Source organism: Balaenoptera musculus, chromosome 17 (assembly GCF_009873245.2).
Source record: "Balaenoptera musculus isolate JJ_BM4_2016_0621 chromosome 17, mBalMus1.pri.v3, whole genome shotgun sequence".
In the NCBI taxonomy this organism is placed as follows: domain Eukaryota; kingdom Metazoa; phylum Chordata; class Mammalia; order Artiodactyla; family Balaenopteridae; genus Balaenoptera; species Balaenoptera musculus.
Window position 1 is genome coordinate 41,602,851 of NC_045801.1, and position 21,679 is coordinate 41,624,529.

A 21,679-nucleotide genomic window follows, 5' to 3' on the forward strand; every position below is an offset into this window, starting at 1 on the left:
AGTCTGTCACATATAATAAGCATTCAGTAAATTGTAGCTCTAATTATTATATAAACATTTTGTCGCTAAAGACACTCAGACCCAAAGATGCTAAGTGACTTGCTCACAGTCATACAACTGGTTTGAAGTGAACTTGTGGTTAATATTTACTGGGTGCCTGCTGTGTGCCTGCTTTTAAGTGATACATACTTAATCCTCACATTGGCACTACCCTGAGAAAACTGAGGCACCGAGAAGTTACTATATATCCTAAGTACACACAAGTTCCAGGGAGCAGAGTCAAGATTTCAAACAAAGCAGGCCAACTCCAGAGCCATGTGGCCTCTAGGTTGGTTGCCTGTCTCAAAAATGAGAAAATAAATCACACGAACAAGCTCTTCCAGACTAGTAACTCCTTTTCTGAGTTCTCAAACTAGAATGCTGTACCCCATAAATATTAAACTCAGCCATCTTTCTCTGCCCACAGAGCATTTCTATTCATGAAATATGAAAACATTGATGATAAAAAAAAAAACATTGATGATAAAATGTTAGGTAATAAAGCGGGATACAAAATTGCGCATGCATTAGCCTACAATTGTGACAAAAAGAAACTGTGTTGAAGAAAATGCACAATATATTAACAATGATTGCAACAAAGCATGGAATAGAATAATAACTAGTTTCCTTATTTATTTTCCAAACTTTCTATAATGTGGTTTGGTTCATTTTATAATGAAAAAGACATTTTTTAAAAGGGAAGGAATGGAGGTATTTTGAGCCAAGCAGAAGAGGGACAAAGCTGCCTTCTCGAAATGCTGGGGACCAGACACTTTGTCTCTTTTCTCCACTGGGGTGAGACTGCCAGGCTTGCAGGTGCCCCAGAGAACAGCAGCGCCACCTAACCTAGCCTTCATTCCTCTACCTCTTTCCTAAATTGCAGAGCTGTATTTGTAAATTTGTCCTCTTAGGACACTTGCTTTCTCTGGAATTTTTCACTTTAGTTTTATCATTGTCCTAGAGTTGTGAATATGAAAAAGTCAGTGATATGTGGTGAGGAGTGAAGTCAGAAGTTCTGCTTTGCCTTTTAGCTCCACATAGAACCAGCCCCATGGAGAGCCTCCATTCCTGGGTGGGAGCCAAGGTCAAGAGTAGCAGTGCCTTGGTAGGGACAGTCTCTGGGTCATTGAGAGGATAGGCCATCAAGACATTGGAAAGACTTTTCTAGAACAGTATTGTCCAATAAAAATATATATGCATGTTTAAATTTTTAAGTAGCCACATTAAAAAGGGGCAAAGAAATAGGTGAAATTAATTTTATTTATATATTTTATTTAACCTAATATATCCCAAGTTAAATAAGATTAAAAATTTAGTTTCTCAGTCACACTAGTCACATTTCAAATGTTCATTCACCTCATGTTCCTGGCAGCCACCTCCCTGAACAATTTTAGTGTATTGGGGTCTCTCCAGCAGCTCCTCGTCCTTTGTGACAGCTATAGAAAGCAGGGCCAAAGGAGCTTTGCAAAGTTAGACCAACCTCACTCCAGGAAACCAAAAGAAGATTGACTTGTGCCGGCCCATGGAAAGCTCCTCCCGGGACACCTTTCCTGTGGCAGAGCTGCGTGTGTTCCAGGCAAAACCTGGCTTCCGTGTTACGGTTTTGGAGCTGCAGCCAGAGGGTGCAGTTTGCAGTTGGGAACCTGCAGCTGCACAACCACAGTGGCCCCAGCAAGTTTTCTGCCTTATAGCTGCCACTTAACTGGCCTGGGCCCTACTGACTTACCTCACATGGCGTCACATTTGGGGGATAAGAGCTCATTCAAGACGAGCAAGGTTTTCCTGTGGGGTGCTCCCTCCCCACCCAGCAGCTCTCACTGGTGCAGGGGCTGAGTCCAGCCCTGTACCCTGGAGAATTGGCATTATTCTCCCAACCGGGTCAGCAGACACAGAATTGTGGTTGGGACCAATACCTGCCTCCATAGTTTAAGAGAAATGGGGAAAAGATTTTGAAAATACCTTTTTTCCCTCCTAGCTTATATGCTCAAAACCTTTATTTACACATCACCTCATCAGCTATTTGCACATGGGGTAGGTCATCTTTTGGGTTATGTCAGGCCAATTACACAGCCCACTTTTCTTCTAAATTCTCTTACGTGGAACATAAAGCTGACTTTGTGTTCTCGTACTAGAGCTCCAGACTTCTGGCCATGTTGCTTTCCAGAAGGGTTTCAGGAAGACTGGTTATGCAAGTGATACTTCCTGTTTACCCGCTTTTCATAATGAATGGCTGAGGATGACAGATTGTGACCACAGAAGTATTCCAATGCCGTTTATTTGAGCACACATTTGTAGTACTGCACATGGGCAGTAGCCTGCAGTGTGCACATAAAGAACTGAACCAGGAGCCTCATCAGCTACAGATTCCAGCTACATTTACAGCTAAAGATGATTGTCTTGAAAGTGAAATGTCAAGAGTCTGAAGTTAGGGATTCAAGACTGACACTCCCTGGATGGTCTCACCCACTCTTATGGTTCCTGGCATCCCCTTTGTGTTGATAACTCCCAAAGCTGTGCCCCCAGCAGACACCATGCTCTTGGACTGCAGAGTCCTATACTCAGCTGCCTTCCAGACATCCCCAGTGTGGGATTTGCAGATTTCCACAATTCCATGTGTCCAGAGTGCACAGCCTGTACCTCCGCAGTGTTCCTCTTCCACTGAACTATCCCACCATCCCCCCAGTTGGTCAGGCCAAAAACCTGGGGCATCCTTGACTTTTCCCTCCCCTTCACTTCTGGCTTACAGGGTCCTGCAGGATCTGGTCCCCGCTTAGCCCCCGAGCCCACTCTCACAACCGTCCACCTGGATCTTGAGCCACACAGCAGGCGCCACGTTCTCACTCATCTGCACATTTTCACAGTGTTCTTTCTCCTCCTTCCTCCGTTCTTGAGCTTCTCAGCCATTCACGATTGAAGTCATTGATTTCGGGTGTCCTTCCCTGACCTCTGCCTGTGTGGATTTGAGGAGCACCGGTACTTCTCCTCACGTGGCACTCATCACACCGGGTTGTTGCACTTGCCATGCGAGGGCCTTGTCCACTGCTGCCTCCGCTGCACTGAGCACACTCGGCCTGACCCATAATAGGTGCTCAGCAAATATTTGTGACTAATAGTTGACATTGACTGAGAATTTTGTACCGAGTGCCTTGCTAAGTAGGTTGCCTGCACTATCTCATTTGACAAGAGTAGGATCTGGGAGACTGTCTAGGAGGTGGTGATTGGCAAAGTCTGGAGAAACACCAGTTGGCTTCAACCAGGATGAGAGTGGTGGAGAGAAGTAGGTGGATTCGAGCCAAGTGTGCAGCTAGAGTCAACAGGACTCGCTGAGAGTTTGGATGAGGGGTGGGGTGCGGGGGTAAGGATCCAAAGGAGTCAAGGGTAAGGGCTAGGCGTTTGGCCTGAGTAACTGCTGGATGCTGCTGCCTCTCCTTCCTGAGTAGGGGGGGAAGGGCAAGTGTGCCTGAGCATGTTTGTAGGGGAAAATGAAAAGATCTCTTTGCTATTTTGGGGGTTTGATATGCCCATCAGGTAGGCAGGCAGAAATGGATATATAAATCTGGAACTCTGGAATAAGATCAGATGAGGCTGGAGTTCCTCATTTGGAACTCACGAGAACTCCATGAAGTAGAACCGTTGCCTCCTGAAATAGTGTGACTTCCTTACCCTTAGGGCACAAGCCACAGAGCCAGCATTTGAACCCAGGCACAGTGGTCGTTTCCAGTTCTGGTAGCTGTTCACCTGAGTTTTGTACAGTGTGACTTTCTCCATGCCAGCTGTAGGAATTGTTTTGAAGGTCAGAGTACTTACAGATTTTAAATGTAATTAGGTGTGCTTACGATCATATACAAGAACAGAGCGGAGAAAAGGTGCCAGGGAAAGGTGAGGGCCTGGCGTGATAGTGGTCACTCACTGGCCTCTATTGCTGGCTTCATTTGGCAGCTTCTGGCCAGTTAACCATGAATACCTAGTTTTTGCTCTACTTACAGAAAAGTAGTATTTCAGTTGACATACGTTGTTCAAATTCATCCCTTATTATGAAAGCACAGATGTGAAAAAGAACCAACCCCTTCTATTGCACATTTTGAGATATTTACAGGTTGCGTTTGAGTACTCAATTCATAATGTTTGTAAAAAAGAGATATTGCATATCTTGTGTTTGAAAGAAGGGAAGAACCATAGCTGTAGGCTAAGGCATGTGCTTTTTTCTAAGGGTGGGGATATGTGTGTGTATTTTAAAACCACATACACATAAACGTGCTGATTTGAAATAACCTTTTTCTGTTTTATTTTAGGGATAATGATTCTTCTTGCTTCTCGCCTAAGTTGAATAAGCAACTTGTGCACTTTAATCCCCTGTCAGTGCCATCAGGCTGACAGAAGACAGGTTTTTGAAATCTCAGCTATAAAGACATCCAGCCAAAGTCTCAATCTTGCCTTAACAATGTTTCAGAGACTGAATAAAATGTTTGTGGGTGAAGTCAATACTTCTTCCAACCAAGAACCAGAATTTAGTGAGAAAGAAGATGATGAATGGATTCTTGTTGACTTCATAGGTAAGGGTATTCTTAGCCGTTAATCATCACAGCAAAAGTGGAAACTCTTGCATCTAGTTTTTGCATAAGTAAACGAGTAACTCTGAAGGTTTTTAAGCCTTAAAAGTAAATAAACAAGAATTTGTCTAAAAAAATTGCAGGAAGCATTCTGTGCCAGATGATCAGTCAGGGAAATTGTTTGATGTCAGACTTTGCAGTTTTGCAGCTCTTACACCTCGATCAAATCAGAGGCACTTTAATAGAAAATCCTCATACTAGACAAGCAGTAACCCATTTGGCGCATTTTGTGTTTACTCAGCAGAATAGAAACAGTCTTAAAAACTGTTCCTGCAAAACCAACATAATCCATCCCATACAGTGATACGCACCCCCCCAACACACACACATGCACACACATGCTAGGTGCTGGGAAGTTATAATCATTACGAGTGAATATGAGTGGTTTTGTTTCTGACCTAAGTAAAGGGAGGCACGTGAGCATCAGCTAACAGCATCATCTCTTCTCTTTCTGTGCTCTGATGTGATACCAATGTGATGCTCCAATCCCGTGGGACTTCAACGACGTGTGTGGACTACGATCTAGACACTTGCACTGGTTTCTCAGCAGCCGAAGACGAGGAAGAAGAAGACATCAGTGAAGAGTCACCTTCCGAGCACCCTTCAGTCTTTTCCTGTTTACCCGCGTCTCTTGAGTGCTTAACTGATCCAAGTGATTCCTGCTTCCTCCAGTTTGAGTCCTGTCCCATGGAGGAGAGCTGGTTTATCACCCCTCCCCCGTGTTTTACTGCAGGTGGATTAACCACTATCAAGGTGGAAACCAGTCCTATGGAAAACCTTCTTATCGAACACCCCAGCATGTCTGTCTATGCTGTGCATAACCCCTGCCCCAGCCTCAGTGAGGCCCACTGTGGGACTGAGGAATTTCATAACCCAAGCAGTCCCAGGTACGTTGCTCTCCACAGACAGTCTGTTTAGTATGCATTGTATTTATTTCTACTACAGTTCAAAGCTGAGTTTTTAGAAGATGCAGAGTAATCTTAGAGAGATTCATGAAAGTATATGCCTAGTGCACAAGGCGGTTGATGGTATGAAAAAAGTTAATTATAGCACGAGTTTTCAAAAAAGTGAGTTATAGCATGGCCCCAGTTACGTAATGGAGAGCTGTCTCATTTATAAAATCATGCTACTGAATGGAAAGAGAAGACTGGCATTTCTGCTAAGTATCTTAGAATATAATATAACTCTGGCACTTTATAGACTGGATTATTTGGGGCATCAAATTCGACAAGAATAGTATATCTTAAAATAAATCTCTTATGATCTTCCAAGTAGTCCTAACTAGGTCACATCAAATGGCGCTTAAGCTTAAAACCTGAGGAATCTTAAGCATGAAGTAAAATGGCAGATTTACCAAAACATTTTGCTCAGAGAGTTGTTTTCTGCCTTACAGAGGAAAGATTTCCTACCCAAACAATGTTTTGCTGTTATATGGGTGTCCCAAGTGGTCTGAAAGGCTCTGCTCGAATGGCAGATAGGTTGAGGGCCTGGAAAGGTTCAGGGAGGGTGCCTGGTCAGTGATATGTTCCAAAACAAACTCACAGTCTGTGGCCTTTATTCAGAGACTATACTCAAGATCGCTCCCACCCACTAAAATAAAACCCATGGCCATGTTAATTAGCTCAAAGTCCAGCTAGTCCGTGTTGCGTGTGAGTGGAAGGTTTCCTATGGGAATAAAGTATTTGCAGGATGCTGGTACTGACTTAGTTCCCTTAGTACCTGTCAAGGGAACAGGTGAATTGTGGTTCGTGCTGTCATCCAAAAGGCCTCTTTTTGGATTGTCCAGGTTCCAACTCTACTAACTAGACCATTGTATATATCTTCTATTTCCTGTTTGCCAAATATAAGCAAAGCCCAGGCAGCTCATTAATTTGTTAACTTTACCAGAGTTTGCTGCACTCTCAAGTCTCAATATTGTAGATGATCTTGAATGAGGATAAACATACACTTGTACCAAATTGAAAAACAATTTGCTTATATAGTTACCCAGGCTTTATACTGGCTAAGATCTTTGATGGGAAATGTTACTTTAACTGGCACTTTATTCCACACTATAAATTTATCAAGAGGTTAATGTTTCAGGCATTCCAACAAAAGTTTAAAATATAATTTTTTGGAGGTGGTATTAATTGCTTTACAGTTGATGCAAATTAATTTCTTCAGTTCTTAGAAATTCCTTCCACCCTGATTTTGATCTCATCTCTGAGGAATTCCACTTGAGAATTTAGTGTGATTAATAGCCCCTTTAAATTAGTAACATTTGTATATTTACGTTTCAGTATTTTTTTTTAATTGTGTGTGTATACGTGTATGTATTCAGCAGCTTTGTAGACAACTTATTATAGAAGCAGTACATATGCACTACAGAAAATTAGAAAATGCAAAAAAATTTTAAATGACGTTCTCACTACCAAGGGATGAATACTGTTAAGACTCTAGGTCATATCCTTCCAGATTGTTTTTTCTGAATGTGCCCATGCACAGGTACATACACCATTTTAACCTAAATGGTATCAAGCTGTATGTACTATTTTACAATCTGCTTCCTTAGGCAATGATCTCTACCTTTTTTCCAGTAAAATTTTCCTTCATCAACTACACAAACCATTCTCAGATTTGCTTGCTAGAGTCCAGAATATTTCATCTAGTTTGTCCAAACCAGCATCCAGTTCAGGACCTTGCACTGCATTTGGTTATGTGTTTGCAGTTTTGATGCAGTGAGAATGTTCATTTTTTTATATCTTGTTTGTTACTGTATCTTGTTATATGTTTTGATATAACACATAGGGTAGTTAAACATAAAGGATCAAGTGAACACAATTTTATATGAATTCTTTTTGAACATAAGAAAGTACTGCAAATTATTATAGTTTTATAATAATTAAAATTTTTTTAACATCTTTATATTTGGATTTGAAATTCTTATAAGAAAGGCTCACTAAATCAAGATAGAAATAAGATGTCACCAAAATTAGGAGGATGGCTCTGTAGTAAATATTTGTATTTTCTGAGCAAGAAATAAATCATATATCTTTTAAAAGTTAGATTGTTTCCATCCTGTCTATCCTTGAAGAGATTACCGTAAAGCACATAAAAGTAAGGTGCTTCATAATTAAAGGTGGGCTTCAGAGTATGTACTTTATTGCATTTTAGCCTTTATAAATGTTGTTTGTGAAGGTTTATGTGCTATCATAATCTTGAATTAAGTAATACATGTGCCTTTAATGACCCATAGTAAACCAGTTATAATAAAGAAAAGTTGACCACATACTAATAGTAAAATTAAATAGCATTTTAAACCTTACTAGTGATTTAATAGTTCACCATTTAACATTTGTAGGGCCAGGAAAAGCTGCTTTTAAGACTCACTGGCACAGAGTAAGTATATTCCCTTTGAGACTGTGTGATACGTGTATCAGTCTGAGCAGGGAGGCGAAGGACTCAAGGCACCCACCTTTTAAAAACCACTGTCTTTATTTTAACTGCTCTCTATTAGTTTCTTAATGTGACCTGCTTTAATTCTGCCATTTAATAAAAACAATATATTAAAAAAGATCATTGTGTTTTCCTCTAGTGGTTATAGGCAGAATATATAACTGCCTTTCCGTGTAAAATAACCCTTAAAAATCTTGAAGTTCTTCATCATGTGTTAATATAGTTTAGATCTATTGATTAGCTTTTAATATAGAAAACATATAATAATTATATGGTTTGTAGCCATATTTTAAGATTGTGTTCTCCCTAAGGGTTTTTATAACATTGCTATGCAAATGCCATTACAAAATGTGCCCTGTTGTGATATAAATTTAAAACTTAGAATTGTTTTCTGTAATAAGCAGGTAGCTTCTTACTGAGAATTTTAAATGAGTAGAATTTCCTTATGCATGTTTCTAGTAAATACAGCTTTAAAGCTTGTTTCCTAGAACATTTTACTTATAGACAGAAAACATCCGTGAAGGTGCTATTGGCGCAGTGCATCAGTATCAACCCTGCCTCATAACCATGGTCTTCGGAGTGTGACCTATGTTAGAATCTTGGTTGAGTCAGTTAATAATTGTGACCTTAACCTCTCTGAGCCTGAGTTTTCTGATCAGTAAAATCTGGGAATTAAAATAGTTTCCTTTTAAGGTTATAGTGAGAATTAAAACACATGTTAGTCCCCCTCCTAGGAAGCTTATATAAATGGGTTTGGTGTATAACTGAAATTCACTCAAAGTGTAAAGCATTTAAAAAAAAATACAGCCCACTTAATTAACCACCTGTGGATTCTATGGCATATTTCGATTGAAAGTTGGCTTCTCCTTTCTACCATTATCAGTCAGTGTGGTCACAAAATATAAACTTGTCTGTCAGCCAGGAGACACTAAGCTCTCATTCAACCATAATCAAATTAGTGTCGCAAACTGAATTGCCAGGTAGCTTTTTCAGTCTCATTAATAACATACTCTGTTACTTAATACATCCCCATTTTTTTCTGTTTCAGAGTGGAAGCTCAGAATGAAATGGGGCAGCACATTCATTGCTATGTTGCAGCTCTCGCTGCTCATACAGCTTTTCTGGAGCAACCCAAGAGCTTTCGCCCTTCCCAGTGGATAAAAGAACACAGTGAAAGACAGTCTCTGAACAGAAATAGCCTTCGTCGCCAAAATCTTACCAGGGATTGCCACTCGCGGCAAATCAAGCACAACGGCTGGGCTGTCCATCAGCCTTGCCCACGTCAGTACAATTACTAAGAATTTCAAGTGTGTTTGGTTGGTTTCTCTTGGTTTGTGCATATGTGTGTGCATGTGTGTGTATGGACGATGAATATGCTGTCTCTTTACAGACAACTGATGACCAATCACAGTTTTATCGGTATGTTTAGACACTATCTTGAAGACCAGATTTACATGCTGTGTATCACGTAATGCCTTGCTCTTAACATTTACTTTGTTGTAAATTTTTTCAGAATATTTTTGGAAACATATCAATACAATTACAGTGTTTAGTGTTTGGGAATGTCTTTAAATCTATTAAGGTGTACACAAGTTAGCAATTTGAAGACATTTCTTCCCAAGTACGAGAATAGGCATCTTTCAATTTCATTTTATTTGGTATTAATCAATCTTTTGAGTAAGCAGAAATTTATTCTCAGGGTCAGCCATACACTTTATTGACCAGTACTTGATACTCTTTTCTGTATATGGCGAATACATTTTTACACACTAACGTGAGCATTAACAAGTGATGTGGTTGCCACAGATATAATGGAATTATGGCTGAACTTTCTTTTGGAAGAAAACTTGATATATTTCTGTGTGTGTGGGTTTTTTATTTCCCAGATTAGCCGTACAGTTCATTTCGGAATTCAGGTACATTAAGTGTTCGTGAACAGTACATTCAGTAACTCCGACGTGACTGTGTGACGTGGTACAGACATTACAGGCACCGTGGGACAACAGCACTCGTCTCACATGCAGAGGGATTAAATTCGACCTGTGAAATTATATTTGGGAAAATGTGTGTCCATAACTAACCCACGGGTCTACTGTTGAAGTTGTTTGGATTCTTTCCCGCCAGCTCTGCCTACTCGCCACCTCGCATCAGCTGTAAATGCAGAAGTACTTGTCCTGGCACTTGAGTGACTTCCTATTTATATGTGCCCAAGGGAAGAGAGAGGCTTTATATTTCTGATGCAGTGATAGATCCTCTGCCACGGAGATTGTCCTGCCAAGTGGCAAGCAAGGGTGAAGGGGATCCCTGGTGACATCTCTTCATAGCATCTAAATGAAGGGGTGACAGGTTGGCTTCCTTGAGTTTTCGTATTTTTGTTTTAACTCGGGCTTCGGGCAAAATCTTTAACCACTTTGGCCTCTGTTTCCTCCACCAGTGGGGGAGCAGTGGTACGTACCGCCCTCACAGTTGTTGGGAGGACTGTATACTGATTTGAAGTGGGACTGCCGAGAACTGATCCTTGCGTGAAATTCCAGGGGGCTCTCTGCCGAGTCTGGTGATGGGGGTGGGGCTGTGGCAACTCCTCTGCCACAGCTGCTCCTCAGAGGCGATGCTGATGAGGCCGGGGCAGGGCTCTGTTCACACAGAGGCCAGTTAACTCAGCGCAGAGGAAATCGATTTCCTTACCTCTAGCCACTCACTTTACTTTTTAGCAGCTGTAATGGGTTTTGCTGAGCCATCTGCACTCTGACCAGCTTCCTCTGAAATTAAGTTAAACGTATTTACAATCCAAAGCACATTCTGCATAGACAGAGCAGTACTATCACCTTCATAATCAAATAGCTTATTTTTCCATCTCCTCTGCAACCCTAATTAAATAAGTACATGGCTATACAGTGTTGTCAAGGGAAAAAGCAGCATATAGTTATATGAAGTATTAGTATATACTTCAGTAACCCTGTAGCAGTTGGATGCAGGGAACCATGGGAGACTTTTTTTAAGCGAAGAGCTGGGCTCTTTTCTGACTAGTCTGGGGTATGTGGAGTCAGAAGAGGTTCAAATAGCTTAGTTAGATGGTGGTGGTACATTGTTCGTCCACTGGCTGTGCCGAAGGGCCAGGAATGTCTCTTTAGAACAAGAGTCTAGATCCCCCTTCTCTCCTTAGTCCCCTTCCATTTCAGCTACCCCTTTATTTATTTGTTTTCTAATAAGAGGCCAAGTCTGTAAACTTTTGTCAAACTGAGCTAGAAGTTATTTTGTTACTATTTGTGTTTACCAGAGTTGGGAGATAAGGTAGAGTTTTCATGAAGGTGTGTATGTTTTCTACCATGACTGTTAAAGGGCCGTATGTTGCTAACTTGAGCATAGATGTAAGCCTCTGAATACATGGGGGTCTCTTTTTTCATATATTAAATGCAAGTTGTTAGTACCTCACGAGTTAAAGAAGTTCAGCCATGAGAATTTGTTTGGCAGCATGAACAGATTTGTATATAAAACTGCAATGGTCTTTTTTTACTATTATTTTTTCAGATTTCCAAATACCTTAAATACATTTACATCTCTATCAGTTATTGACTTTTTGTTTGCCTTATTTGGGCCAAGTTTTTTATGCTTTGTACCTGGAAAACAAATGATTTCAGTCTTTGCGATGTTTTTTCAGTGTAAGGGTTACCACACACCATCCGTGATATCATACTGTCATTTCTGTATCAGTATCTAAGGTTTCTGTCTAAAATTGGCACATGTAAGCATTAAAGAAAGTGGTTATATGATGCAGTTGAAGTTCTTGGTCATTAGATGTTTGTTAGGGATCTACTATGTGCGAGACATAAGACCAATAATAACAGAGAGTGATGTTGATCTGTTAAGTATTCTTTGAAACGTGGCTGACATGCAGCTTATTATAAGTTTATTATTTTTGCTATTGTAAATATTAGTGGTTTACAATGTGCTTTAGTGCATATTCCTTAAAAATTCAAGCAGTGAGAAATAAGACCCCTTTGAATTTAGCGCTGTTTCTAAACTGATAATATAGACTGTTACTTGGAAAAAGTCTGGAATATGTGGTGCACACAGCAGTGTTTCATGAATGAGTTTCTTAGTTTTTATAATGCACCATGTTTCTCAAAGTTTGTGTGTTTTGTTAATAAAACATTTTATAATGTATATCCTATGTTTATTACTTTTTCTTCTTCACTTAGTTTGATTATGTACTGCACCGTAAGTTGAAGATTAACCACCCGTTATTTATCTTCTGTGGCAATTTATAATATATGTTTGGGTGGGTGGGGAATTTTTTGCAGAAGGTGCAAAGTGATTGGATTTTTTACTTACTGTTCCAGGGAGCTTTTTTAACATTCATTTCCTGTGCATGTTTTCAGTTCCCATGCAAACTGTTCCTGTTTACATACCTTCCATGTTGTATCAGTACTTTGATTCTAGTGAGATGACAGTTTACTTAAAACTTGAGAGGGCCATTCAGCATTGCCTAATGTTTTTACTTCTCAAATCTGTGTAGTACACTGGTTTGTAATCTCTATGTCTTCCTTGAATCTGAGTGTCTTTGCTAATTTCTCTTCCTCCTCAAGGAAATATATTGTCTTATATACTCTTTAAGAAAAGAGAGCAAAGAAGGGTATCTTTCTTATTCTCATTTTCTTTGAGTTGGAAACAAACAAACAAAAAAAATGAAGGACTCCACCTAGAAGATAGACATTTAAATTTAAATAGCTTAGTAGAGAAAGTTTAAGAGTTTCCAAGTATTAGTTTTTGTTTTTAGAATCGGTTAAGAGACTGCTCCTTGTACTGGAGATACTAGCATATGTTTGTAATGTTACCTTAAAATTATCTTTTTATTTTATAAGTCCCATACATACTGGTTAAATTCTTTAAAACGTTGGGCTACTATCATGGATAGGTTCACTGCCATCGGCCCTGTTGATTATTATAAATGGCATCCTTACCTACTTAATGCTTAAATTTTATATAAAATGCTTTATTTAGAAAACATATATATAGTGGTGTCAGCCTTGCCATGTACCAATTTCACTTGAAATGTGACACCAATTACAGTGGTTTGGGGTGGAGAAAGAGGTCCTGGAAAGCATACAGATAAGGATATCTTTTCCTCTTTGCAACAGTATCCTTTATGTGGGAGGAGAAGTTACTATTCCAAGGAAGGCAGCTTAAGTGGATATTCTTTTGTGTGTCATTGAGCATTTTCCTTACAACATTTTTTTAAATTGTTATCATTGTTAAATGCCCAATTTTGCTCAGTATTTGCCTGAAGTTTTAGTATTTGTTTTCTAGGAGGGCTTCTAAGAACCAAACCAGTACCTGGGGAGGTTGGACGTGTGTGTTTCCAGGCTTGCTGTGTGTGAGTGGTTTTGCTTGCTTTTTGGTTGTGTTTTCCTCCAGAGGTTTGGAACCTTAATCAGTAATTGTGTGTGTGTGTTTTTAAGTGGCTTTGGTTTTTTGGTTTTTGTTTGTTTGTTTCTCAAGTAAAATTGTGAACACATTTGCTTTTCAAGGGCAGGGCATCAGTTCTAGAGACTGAAGAGTATTGTAGGTTGTACCATGTGCCTTCTTGATGTGTTTCTGGACACAATTTTTGTTCGACAACTTGAAAACTCAAAAGGGACATTAGATTAGGTTATATACTGTACATCAATCTATGCACAAATGGCAGCTTGTTTTCTTGAGCCACTGTCTAAATATTTTTTTCTGTTTTCATAGAAGGTTTTTATACTGATTAGTTCATAGATGGTCAGTTTTATACACAGACTAAACAATACAGCACTTTGCCAAAAATAAGTGTAGCATTGCTTAAACATTGTGTATTAACACCAGTTCTTTGTAATTGGGTTCAGTGGTGTATTTTGCACTACCTGGAGTTATGGTTTTTAATCTGTCAGTAAATAAAATGTCCTTTAACTTCACATTTGTCAGATTCTCTTATTTTTGTCTTTATGGTCATTAGTCTTAAAACTATGTACAACTTACTTAAAATACTTGCTTTTTAGTTTTACTTGTCCAAAAGATATATTTAATATGCACTTTAAATACTTTTTTTAAACTAATTTTTATTGGAGCATATTTGATTTACAATGTTGTGTTAGTTCCTGCTGTACAGCACTTTAAATATTTTTTTAAACTTGCATAAATTAGCATATTAACATTTTTCATCTAAAATGAATAATCATTTATGTGAACATGAATTTGAGGATGACCCGCAGCCAGAACCTTTTCCCTCCAGCCAATCTGTATTAAAAAACAAATATAGAATTTAATACACTGGTTCTTAGCCTTTTTAAAGCAAGCTTGGTGAATTCTTAATAGCTCCTCTTCCAGATAAATGCAGACACAATCTTACATAAACATTTCAGGACAATACGGACATCCCTGAGGTCCACTGATACCCCGTATTGTGGCACTGTAGTGTTTTTTGGGTTTTTTGTTTGTTTGATTGTTTCTGCCACACCACTCAGCTTGTGGGATCTTAGTTCCTCGACTAGGGATTGAGCCTGGGCCAGGACAGTGAAAGCGCCGAGTCCTAACCACTGGACAGCCAGGGAATTCCTGTGGCACTGTAGTTTAAATAGGCCAGTAAACATTCAGAATACTTGAATAGGAAGCACAAGGAATAACTCCTATATTAATGGATCCTTGGGGAAGATAAGCATTCTAGAACTATAGCTTATTATTTCAAGACATTTTTATCATCTCTTGAGACTCTCAGCTGAGGTGAAAAGATTGGGGGCAGGGGTGAAGAAGAGGGGGTTACTCCAAAGATGAAAATAAGGTCATGAAAAGTTGTCTTGGGATGGAGCAGCTTGAAATGAAAGCGCCTAACCTGGAGTGGCGGGTGAATGGTTGTTTCTGAGAAGAGTGTTTAAAAAGGTCCACTTACTCACAAGGTGGCTGGAATGTCACAGGAATCTATTAGTGCCATCACATCTCAAGGGCAATGACTGCATAGAGTCTAACGTAGGTGAGTCAGAAGCAACGGTGGCTTGTGGGGGATGGGTTTGTCGGGGTTTCACAGTTTGACATATGGCCTAAGATTATCTGCTCCTTTGAACCTGTACTGACCAGAAGAATATTCACTGTCTGTAAAATGTAAAATATTAGGAACCACCAAATGTTTACACACAGGAGAACAGTTGAAAATACTGTGGTTCATTGCACAATGGAGGTCAACGCACATCAATAATAATAAAAAAAAAGGGGCTTCCCTGGTGGCGCAGTGGTTGAGAATCTGCCTGCCAATGCAGGGGACACAGGTTCGAGCCCTGGTCTGGGAAGATCCCACATGCCGTGGAGCAACTAGGCCTGTGAGCCACAATTACTGAGCCTGCGCATCTGGAGCCTGTGCTCCGCAACAAGAGAGGCCGCGATAATGAGAGGCCTGCGCACCGTGATGAAGAGTGGCCCCCGCTTGCCGCAACTAGAGAAAGCCCTCGCACAGAAACGAAGATCATAAATAAATAAATAAATAAATAAAAAAGATCTGTGAACTGATTTGGAGTGATTTCTGAGGCTCTTAAGTGTAAAGAAGCAAAGTGCAAATGAGTATCTAGAGTAAGATACCCTCCATGCAAGAAAGAAGAAGATGTAAGAAAACACGCATGTATCTGCTCATTTGTACAAAACATAGGAAGAATAAACCAGAAACGAAATCTTCAGAGGGCAGTAAAAAAACTGAAGAGAAGAATTGGAACAGGTTCTTGGGGGTGAGGAAGGAGGAATATTTCTGAGTATCCCTTTTGTATAGCTTTGGCTTTTAGAACCATAGTAATGCTTCCAACACCTCCCAAAATAAAAAATGAAAATCAACCAGTGTGTGTGTGGGTGAAGGAGGAACCCCAAATAGGAACCAATTACAACTGGACCTATTACAAATGATAACATAACCACACTGAAGGGAATTGGGACGAAAAGAATTAAGTAACTGGAAATTAGTATTTTGACTGGGTACTATAAGGCTAAGATGAAAAGAACTGTGCACAAATAAACTAGTAGTAATCTGTTGTTCACAGAGGTATGAGTTAATAATTCTGTCATTTTGTATACTGTCATTGTGTATATTAGGACTGAACACACCCCATGAGGCAGACATACCCTGAAGTGACCCCTAGTGAGTCACAGCTTCTGTAATCCCTTTTCCTTCAGTGAAGGCTGAACCAGTGCAGTGGTTGCTTCTAACCAGTAGAATATGGCAAAGGTGAAGGGACTTTGCAGATGTAATTACAGTCCCTAATCAGCTGATTTTAAGATGAAAATAGCCTCCTGGATGGGACTGACCAATCAGGCAAGCCCTTTGAAAGAGAGTCTAGAGGTCATGGACTTGAAGCTCTCTTTCCATTGCTGGGTTTGAAAAAGCAAGCTGCTAGGAATTCTACAGCCACAAAGAAATGCATCTGCCAACAACCCAAGGGAGCATGGAGACAGATCCCTCCTCAGTCAAGCCTCCAGATGAGAAGGCAGCAGAGAACCTAGTATGCTGTGCCAGACTTCTGACTTACAGAAACTGAAATAATAAATGGGTGTTGTTCTTAGCCACTAAATTTATGGTAACTTATTATGAAGCATAGAAAATGCATTAAACTGTTGGAGAAAGAAGTTACAACTAAGGAAATGGGGACGACTAGAATGGGCTTTAATGGTGTTAAAATGGAATGGAAGGTGTCAGGGTGAACTAATTTTTAATAGATGTACAGATAAATATAGAAATAAATACAGATGTGTATGTGTGCAAATGTACACACACACACGCACACACAAACACTTCCTTGAGAGGGCCGCTGAGAGTAGCTATGTTAACACCTAGCACCCAGATCTTGGTTCCTATACTCTTTCTCCAATAAGAGAAATCAGAGCTCCTTGAAGAAGTGATTCATTCCAGGGCTGCACAAGGAATATTAAAGATGATCTCGGGGAGCCAGAAAATAAATCCTTGAAAAAGGATAAGGGTATGTAAAGAAGATGGAGGAGCCAACTGAGGCAGCTCCTAATGGTGAAAAGCTGGAATAATTTGAACAAAAATTTTTAAATATTTAATTATTACTCATAGAATGAAATAAGTATCCATGACTCTATATTGATAAAAATAAATAAATGGGGGAGAAGAGTGAGCTCTTCTATATGGAAGAATTCCAGTTCATAAATAGAGTAAGCAAAATACAAAATCATCTTTAGGCAAACACCACAGTAATAACTGTCACAGGCAAATTATTGTGGGCAGAGATTTGAAGATTTGAAATGTGGCATCATAGTCTCAAAGTATCTCCCCCATTATATTTATCAATCATTGTACAAAGGTAAAAATAGTAACTCGATAGTGGAGATACCCAGTAGACAACACTTAGCCAAGTGATCAAGGTTAACATCACCAGTAATAGGACATATTAACATCAGGTACCCCCTTAATGTGATACACTGAGAAGGACACATCACTTCTGTGGCAGTCTTGTCAAAAAGACCTAATCTTGATCTATGAGAAAACATCAGACAAACCCAAATTGAGAGACATTCTTCAAAACGCCTGACCAGTACTCATCTCAAGTGTCAAGGACATGAAAAATACGGAAAGAATGAGGAACTGTCACAGATTGTCAGAGGATTAAGTAGACCCAACAACTAAATGCAATGTGGGGTCCTGGAACAGAAAAAAGACATTAAGTGAAATTCAAATAAAGTTGTAATCTTATTTAATACATTAGCGTTTATGTCCTGATCATGATAATTGTACTGTGATTATATGTTTTTAACATTAGGGGAAGTTAGATGAAGCGTATTACTTTTGCAACTTTTCTGTAAGTCTGAAATTACTTCAAAATAAGAAATGTTCCAATGAGTGAAGAGAAAAGCCACAAAGTGGGAGAAGATTTTCACAACACATAATCAACAAGGAAATACATAAAGAATATATAAAGAAATCTGACAAAACATTAAAAAAAAATTCAAAAATGTAATAGAAGACTTCCCTGGTGGTCCAGTGGGTAAGACTCCATGCTCCCAATGCAGTGGGCCTGTGTTCGATCCCTGGTGGGGGAACTAGATCCTGTATGCTGCAACTAAGAGTCCGCATGCTGCAACTAAGACCCGGAGCAGCCTAAATAAATAAATAAATAAAAGTAATTTCTTCTCGGAGTGTACTAGGTATAAAATTTAGTTTAAAAGAATGTAATAGAAAAATGGTTAAAAGCCTTGAACAGGCACTTCAAAATAGAGGAAACTCAAATGGCCAACTAATATTTGAAAAGATGATAATTAATTATGATGAGAATGCAAACTAAAAGCATAGTGAAATACCATTATATATTCATTTGATTGGCAAAAATTCAACACTGACAATACCAAGTGTAGATGGTTTACTGTTGATATGCATACCCTGTGTCCTGGCAATTCCATTCCAGGTGTAGACCATACAGAAATGTGTGCTTCTGTGCATCAGGACTCATGTACCAGAACTTTCATTTCGGCATTTTTTTTCCAACAGCCAGAAGCTTGAAACAACCCAAATGTCCACCAGTGGTAGACTGGATAAATTGTGGTGCACTCGTGCAATACACTACTATATAACAGTGAAAGTAAACAACCTGTAGCCATACACATCAGAATGGATGATTCTTAAAATGTGTGAAAAAAGAAAATCACAGAAGAATGTTTGCAGTATGATTTCAACAATATAAAATTCAAGAGTTAGGCTGAGTTAACAGTACATCATTTGGAAGAGTATTCATAGCTGCACAAATATGAAGAGCAAGTGAATGATTACTACCCAGATTAGGATGGTGGTTAGCAGGCAGGGCAGAGGAGGTGTGTTTGACAGGGCCCAGTATAAGATGGGCTCCCAAAACCCTGGACCTGTCCTATTTCTTCGCCTAGATATAAGACTGTAGTTATGTGTTATACATCGTTATACACGAATGGATGAATATCTCACAATTTTTTTTTTTTTCTTTTTGGCTGTGTTGAGTCTTTGTTGCTGCGCGTGGGCTTTCTCTAGTTGCGGCGAGTGGGGGCTAGTCTTCATTGCAGTGCGCGAGTTTCTCATTGCAGTGGCTTCTCTTATTGCGGAGCAGGGGCTCTAGGTGCGTGGGCTTCGGTAGTTGTGGCTCACAGGCTCTAGAGCGCAGGCTCAGTAGTTGTGGTGCACGGGCTTAGTTGCTCCGCGGCACGTGGGATCTTCCCGGACCAGGGCTCGAACCCGAGTCCCCTGCATTGGCAGGCGGATTCTTAAACACTGCACCACCAGGAAAGTCCCTTCACAATTCTTAAAAGATATATACGCACATACTTATTTAATACCTCCCAAAGGCTAGACATGAAACTTCCTCTAGGGAGAACTGGGGTCTAGGAGCTAGGGTTGGAGAGAGATATACTTTTCACCGTGTACATTCTTTTGTATTTAACACTACTTAAATAAAACTAAATAAATTTTTTTTCAGTTTTTTGGTTCTATTCCAGACCTACTGAATCAGAATCTTGGAGGATGCCTGGGAATCTGGGTTCTTCCAGCTCCCTGTGTGATTTTTAGGCAGCTGAGGTTGAGAACCCCTGGTGTCAGTAGAGGGAAGTCAGCAGACTGTGCTGTCAGGAATTCCATGGGCTAGAATCCAGTCCTCCTCCTTCCCCAGAAGTCGAGAGCCCTAACCCTCTCCTTGGGAGAGGAAATCCCAGACACGAGTTGGCTGAGTGGAGGACGCCACGGGGTCTGGCTCTTGAAGGCTGCTTGTTCACGTTGCTGCTCTGGACATAGGGAGGCACCAGCCCCCCCACCATAAAGTTCCTTCTTGGTCTCGGGGGGCCAGCCAGAAAAGAGTGTGACTGCTCCCTGTGCTGTTTTCTGTCACATCCTTCTTTCTTGATCTCCTTTCTTCCTTTAGTGGTACTGCCTCAGTCATCTGGCTCATTAGATCATGGATTATATGCAACTGAGAAGTAGTATGACTTGAGTTCTGTGTCTTTGGGTTAATTTTAGGTTTAAAATACTACGGTATCGGGGACTTCCCTGGCGGTCTAGTAGTTAAGACTGCCCTTCCAATGCAGGGGGCATGGGTTTGATCCCTGGTTGGGGAAGTAAGATCCCACATGCCACGGGGCCAAAAAAAAAAAGATAAAATAAAATACTAACGTATCCTTCTTTAGCATACAAATTCATACTTCAAACAAAAACTTCTGCCTGAATTTACAATTTAGGATCCCATAATACTGCAAATCTAGACCTGGCCTGTCTAGTATGGTAGCCCCTAACCACATGTGGCTATTTTAATTAAAATCAAACAAAATTTAAAATTCAGTTCCTCAGTCACACTAGTCATATTTCAACTGCTCCACAGCCACATGTGGCCAGGGGACACTGTATTAGACAGCTCAGATATAGAACATTTCCATCATCCATAAAGTTCTACTGGGCAGTGTTCTCTAGACCTATCAACAGTTCCACAGCTCCTACGTAGCAATCTCAGACCACTACTCTGCCATGCAGCTTTCCCCTCCACTTTACCTGCTTCGAGTTATTAGAAATATACAGGCTGTCATCCTCTTTCTTCACGGCCACCCTCCTTCCTATCCAGCCTTGACGCCATTCTTCACCATTTGGGCCATTCTCATGATCACATGCTCAACTCTGAATCTTTTCTCTTTCAGACATGCCTGCTCTGCTAACCTCCAACCTCCTGTCAATCGAATGCAGGACTTTGTTTCTATGCCTGAGCTGCCTAAGAGCTACTGGAGGAAATCACCCAACTGTGGGGATCGGGGCCATGAGACACTCAGGGGTACAAGCTCAAGTGCCACTGTTGGGCCGTCCTGTTGTGTGCCCCTCGTCAACTCTATACAATTCCCCTTCTCTACTCTCCTCAAGACCCCACACCCAGTGCTATCAAACTTTAATGTGCAAGCGAATCACTTGGGAGACCTTATTAAGAATGCAGATTCTGACCCAGTAGGTCTAGGGTGAGGCCAGAGATTCTGCATTTCTAACAAGCTCACCTTAGAGAAGTTTGTAAAGCTGAAAAATGGATTAGTAGTTAAAGAGCTGACCAGTCTTTGTCTGTGATAAACGAAGCCTCTAAAGTAACAGCAACGGAGTCTGAAGTGGTGGCTTCCCTGGACAGCTTTTTCTTAACCAGCCTCCCAGGACCCACCCTGTCACTATTACCTCTGAAACCCTGGGAGGCCCTGGCCAAGGTCCCCTGCTTCAAACCAAGCCTGGGCCGCAGGAGACACGAAGAGCACCTGGCTTTGTCTCCCTGATGAGCCCAGACTGTGCCAATGGCACTGCTCAGGAAGGGAGTCAAACTGGTTAGTACGTTGCACTTAGAAGTTCCTGAGTTTTACAAGTAGGCAGTAGTTTTTCTGGGAAAAAAGAAAGTTACAAATATCTATCCAGAAATCCAGAGCAAGTTAGAAAGTCTTGGAACCAAGGAACAACTTACAAAAAACAGTTTTGCTGATCCAAAAATATGTTGCATTTGGCAACACGTGCTGGAGAATAAATTTGCAGCCCCAGAGTTCTGCAGAAGTACCTGAGGGGCCTATTAGCATAACAAAACTTCCGTTAATACTTTTGCCCTTAAAAAGCAAACGTG

At 40.3% G+C, this 21,679-nt stretch overlaps 1 protein-coding gene across 4 annotated transcripts; it reads left to right on the forward strand.

The window, feature by feature from the left end:
- Positions 1 to 1,368: 1,368 nt before the first annotated feature.
- TP53INP1 (tumor protein p53 inducible nuclear protein 1) lies at positions 1,369 to 21,679 on the forward strand. Of its 4 annotated transcripts, none has more exons than XM_036830344.1 (5): positions 1,369 to 3,124; positions 4,332 to 4,592; positions 5,176 to 5,536; positions 9,133 to 9,365; positions 20,736 to 21,668. In XM_036830344.1, the coding sequence occupies exons 2-5, from the start codon at positions 4,481 to 4,483 to the stop codon at positions 21,035 to 21,037; spliced, it is 1,008 nt and encodes a 335-aa protein (XP_036686239.1). In that variant the 5' UTR covers positions 1,369 to 3,124; positions 4,332 to 4,480; the 3' UTR covers positions 21,038 to 21,668. The 4 variants fall into 4 exon arrangements, 3 of the variants coding, with proteins under 3 accessions (XP_036686239.1, XP_036686238.1, XP_036686240.1); XR_005017029.1 differs by lacking the exon at positions 1,369 to 3,124 and adding an exon at positions 7,990 to 8,027 and having other exon boundaries at positions 3,514 to 4,592; positions 20,736 to 21,679; XM_036830343.1 differs by lacking the exon at positions 1,369 to 3,124 and having other exon boundaries at positions 3,513 to 4,592.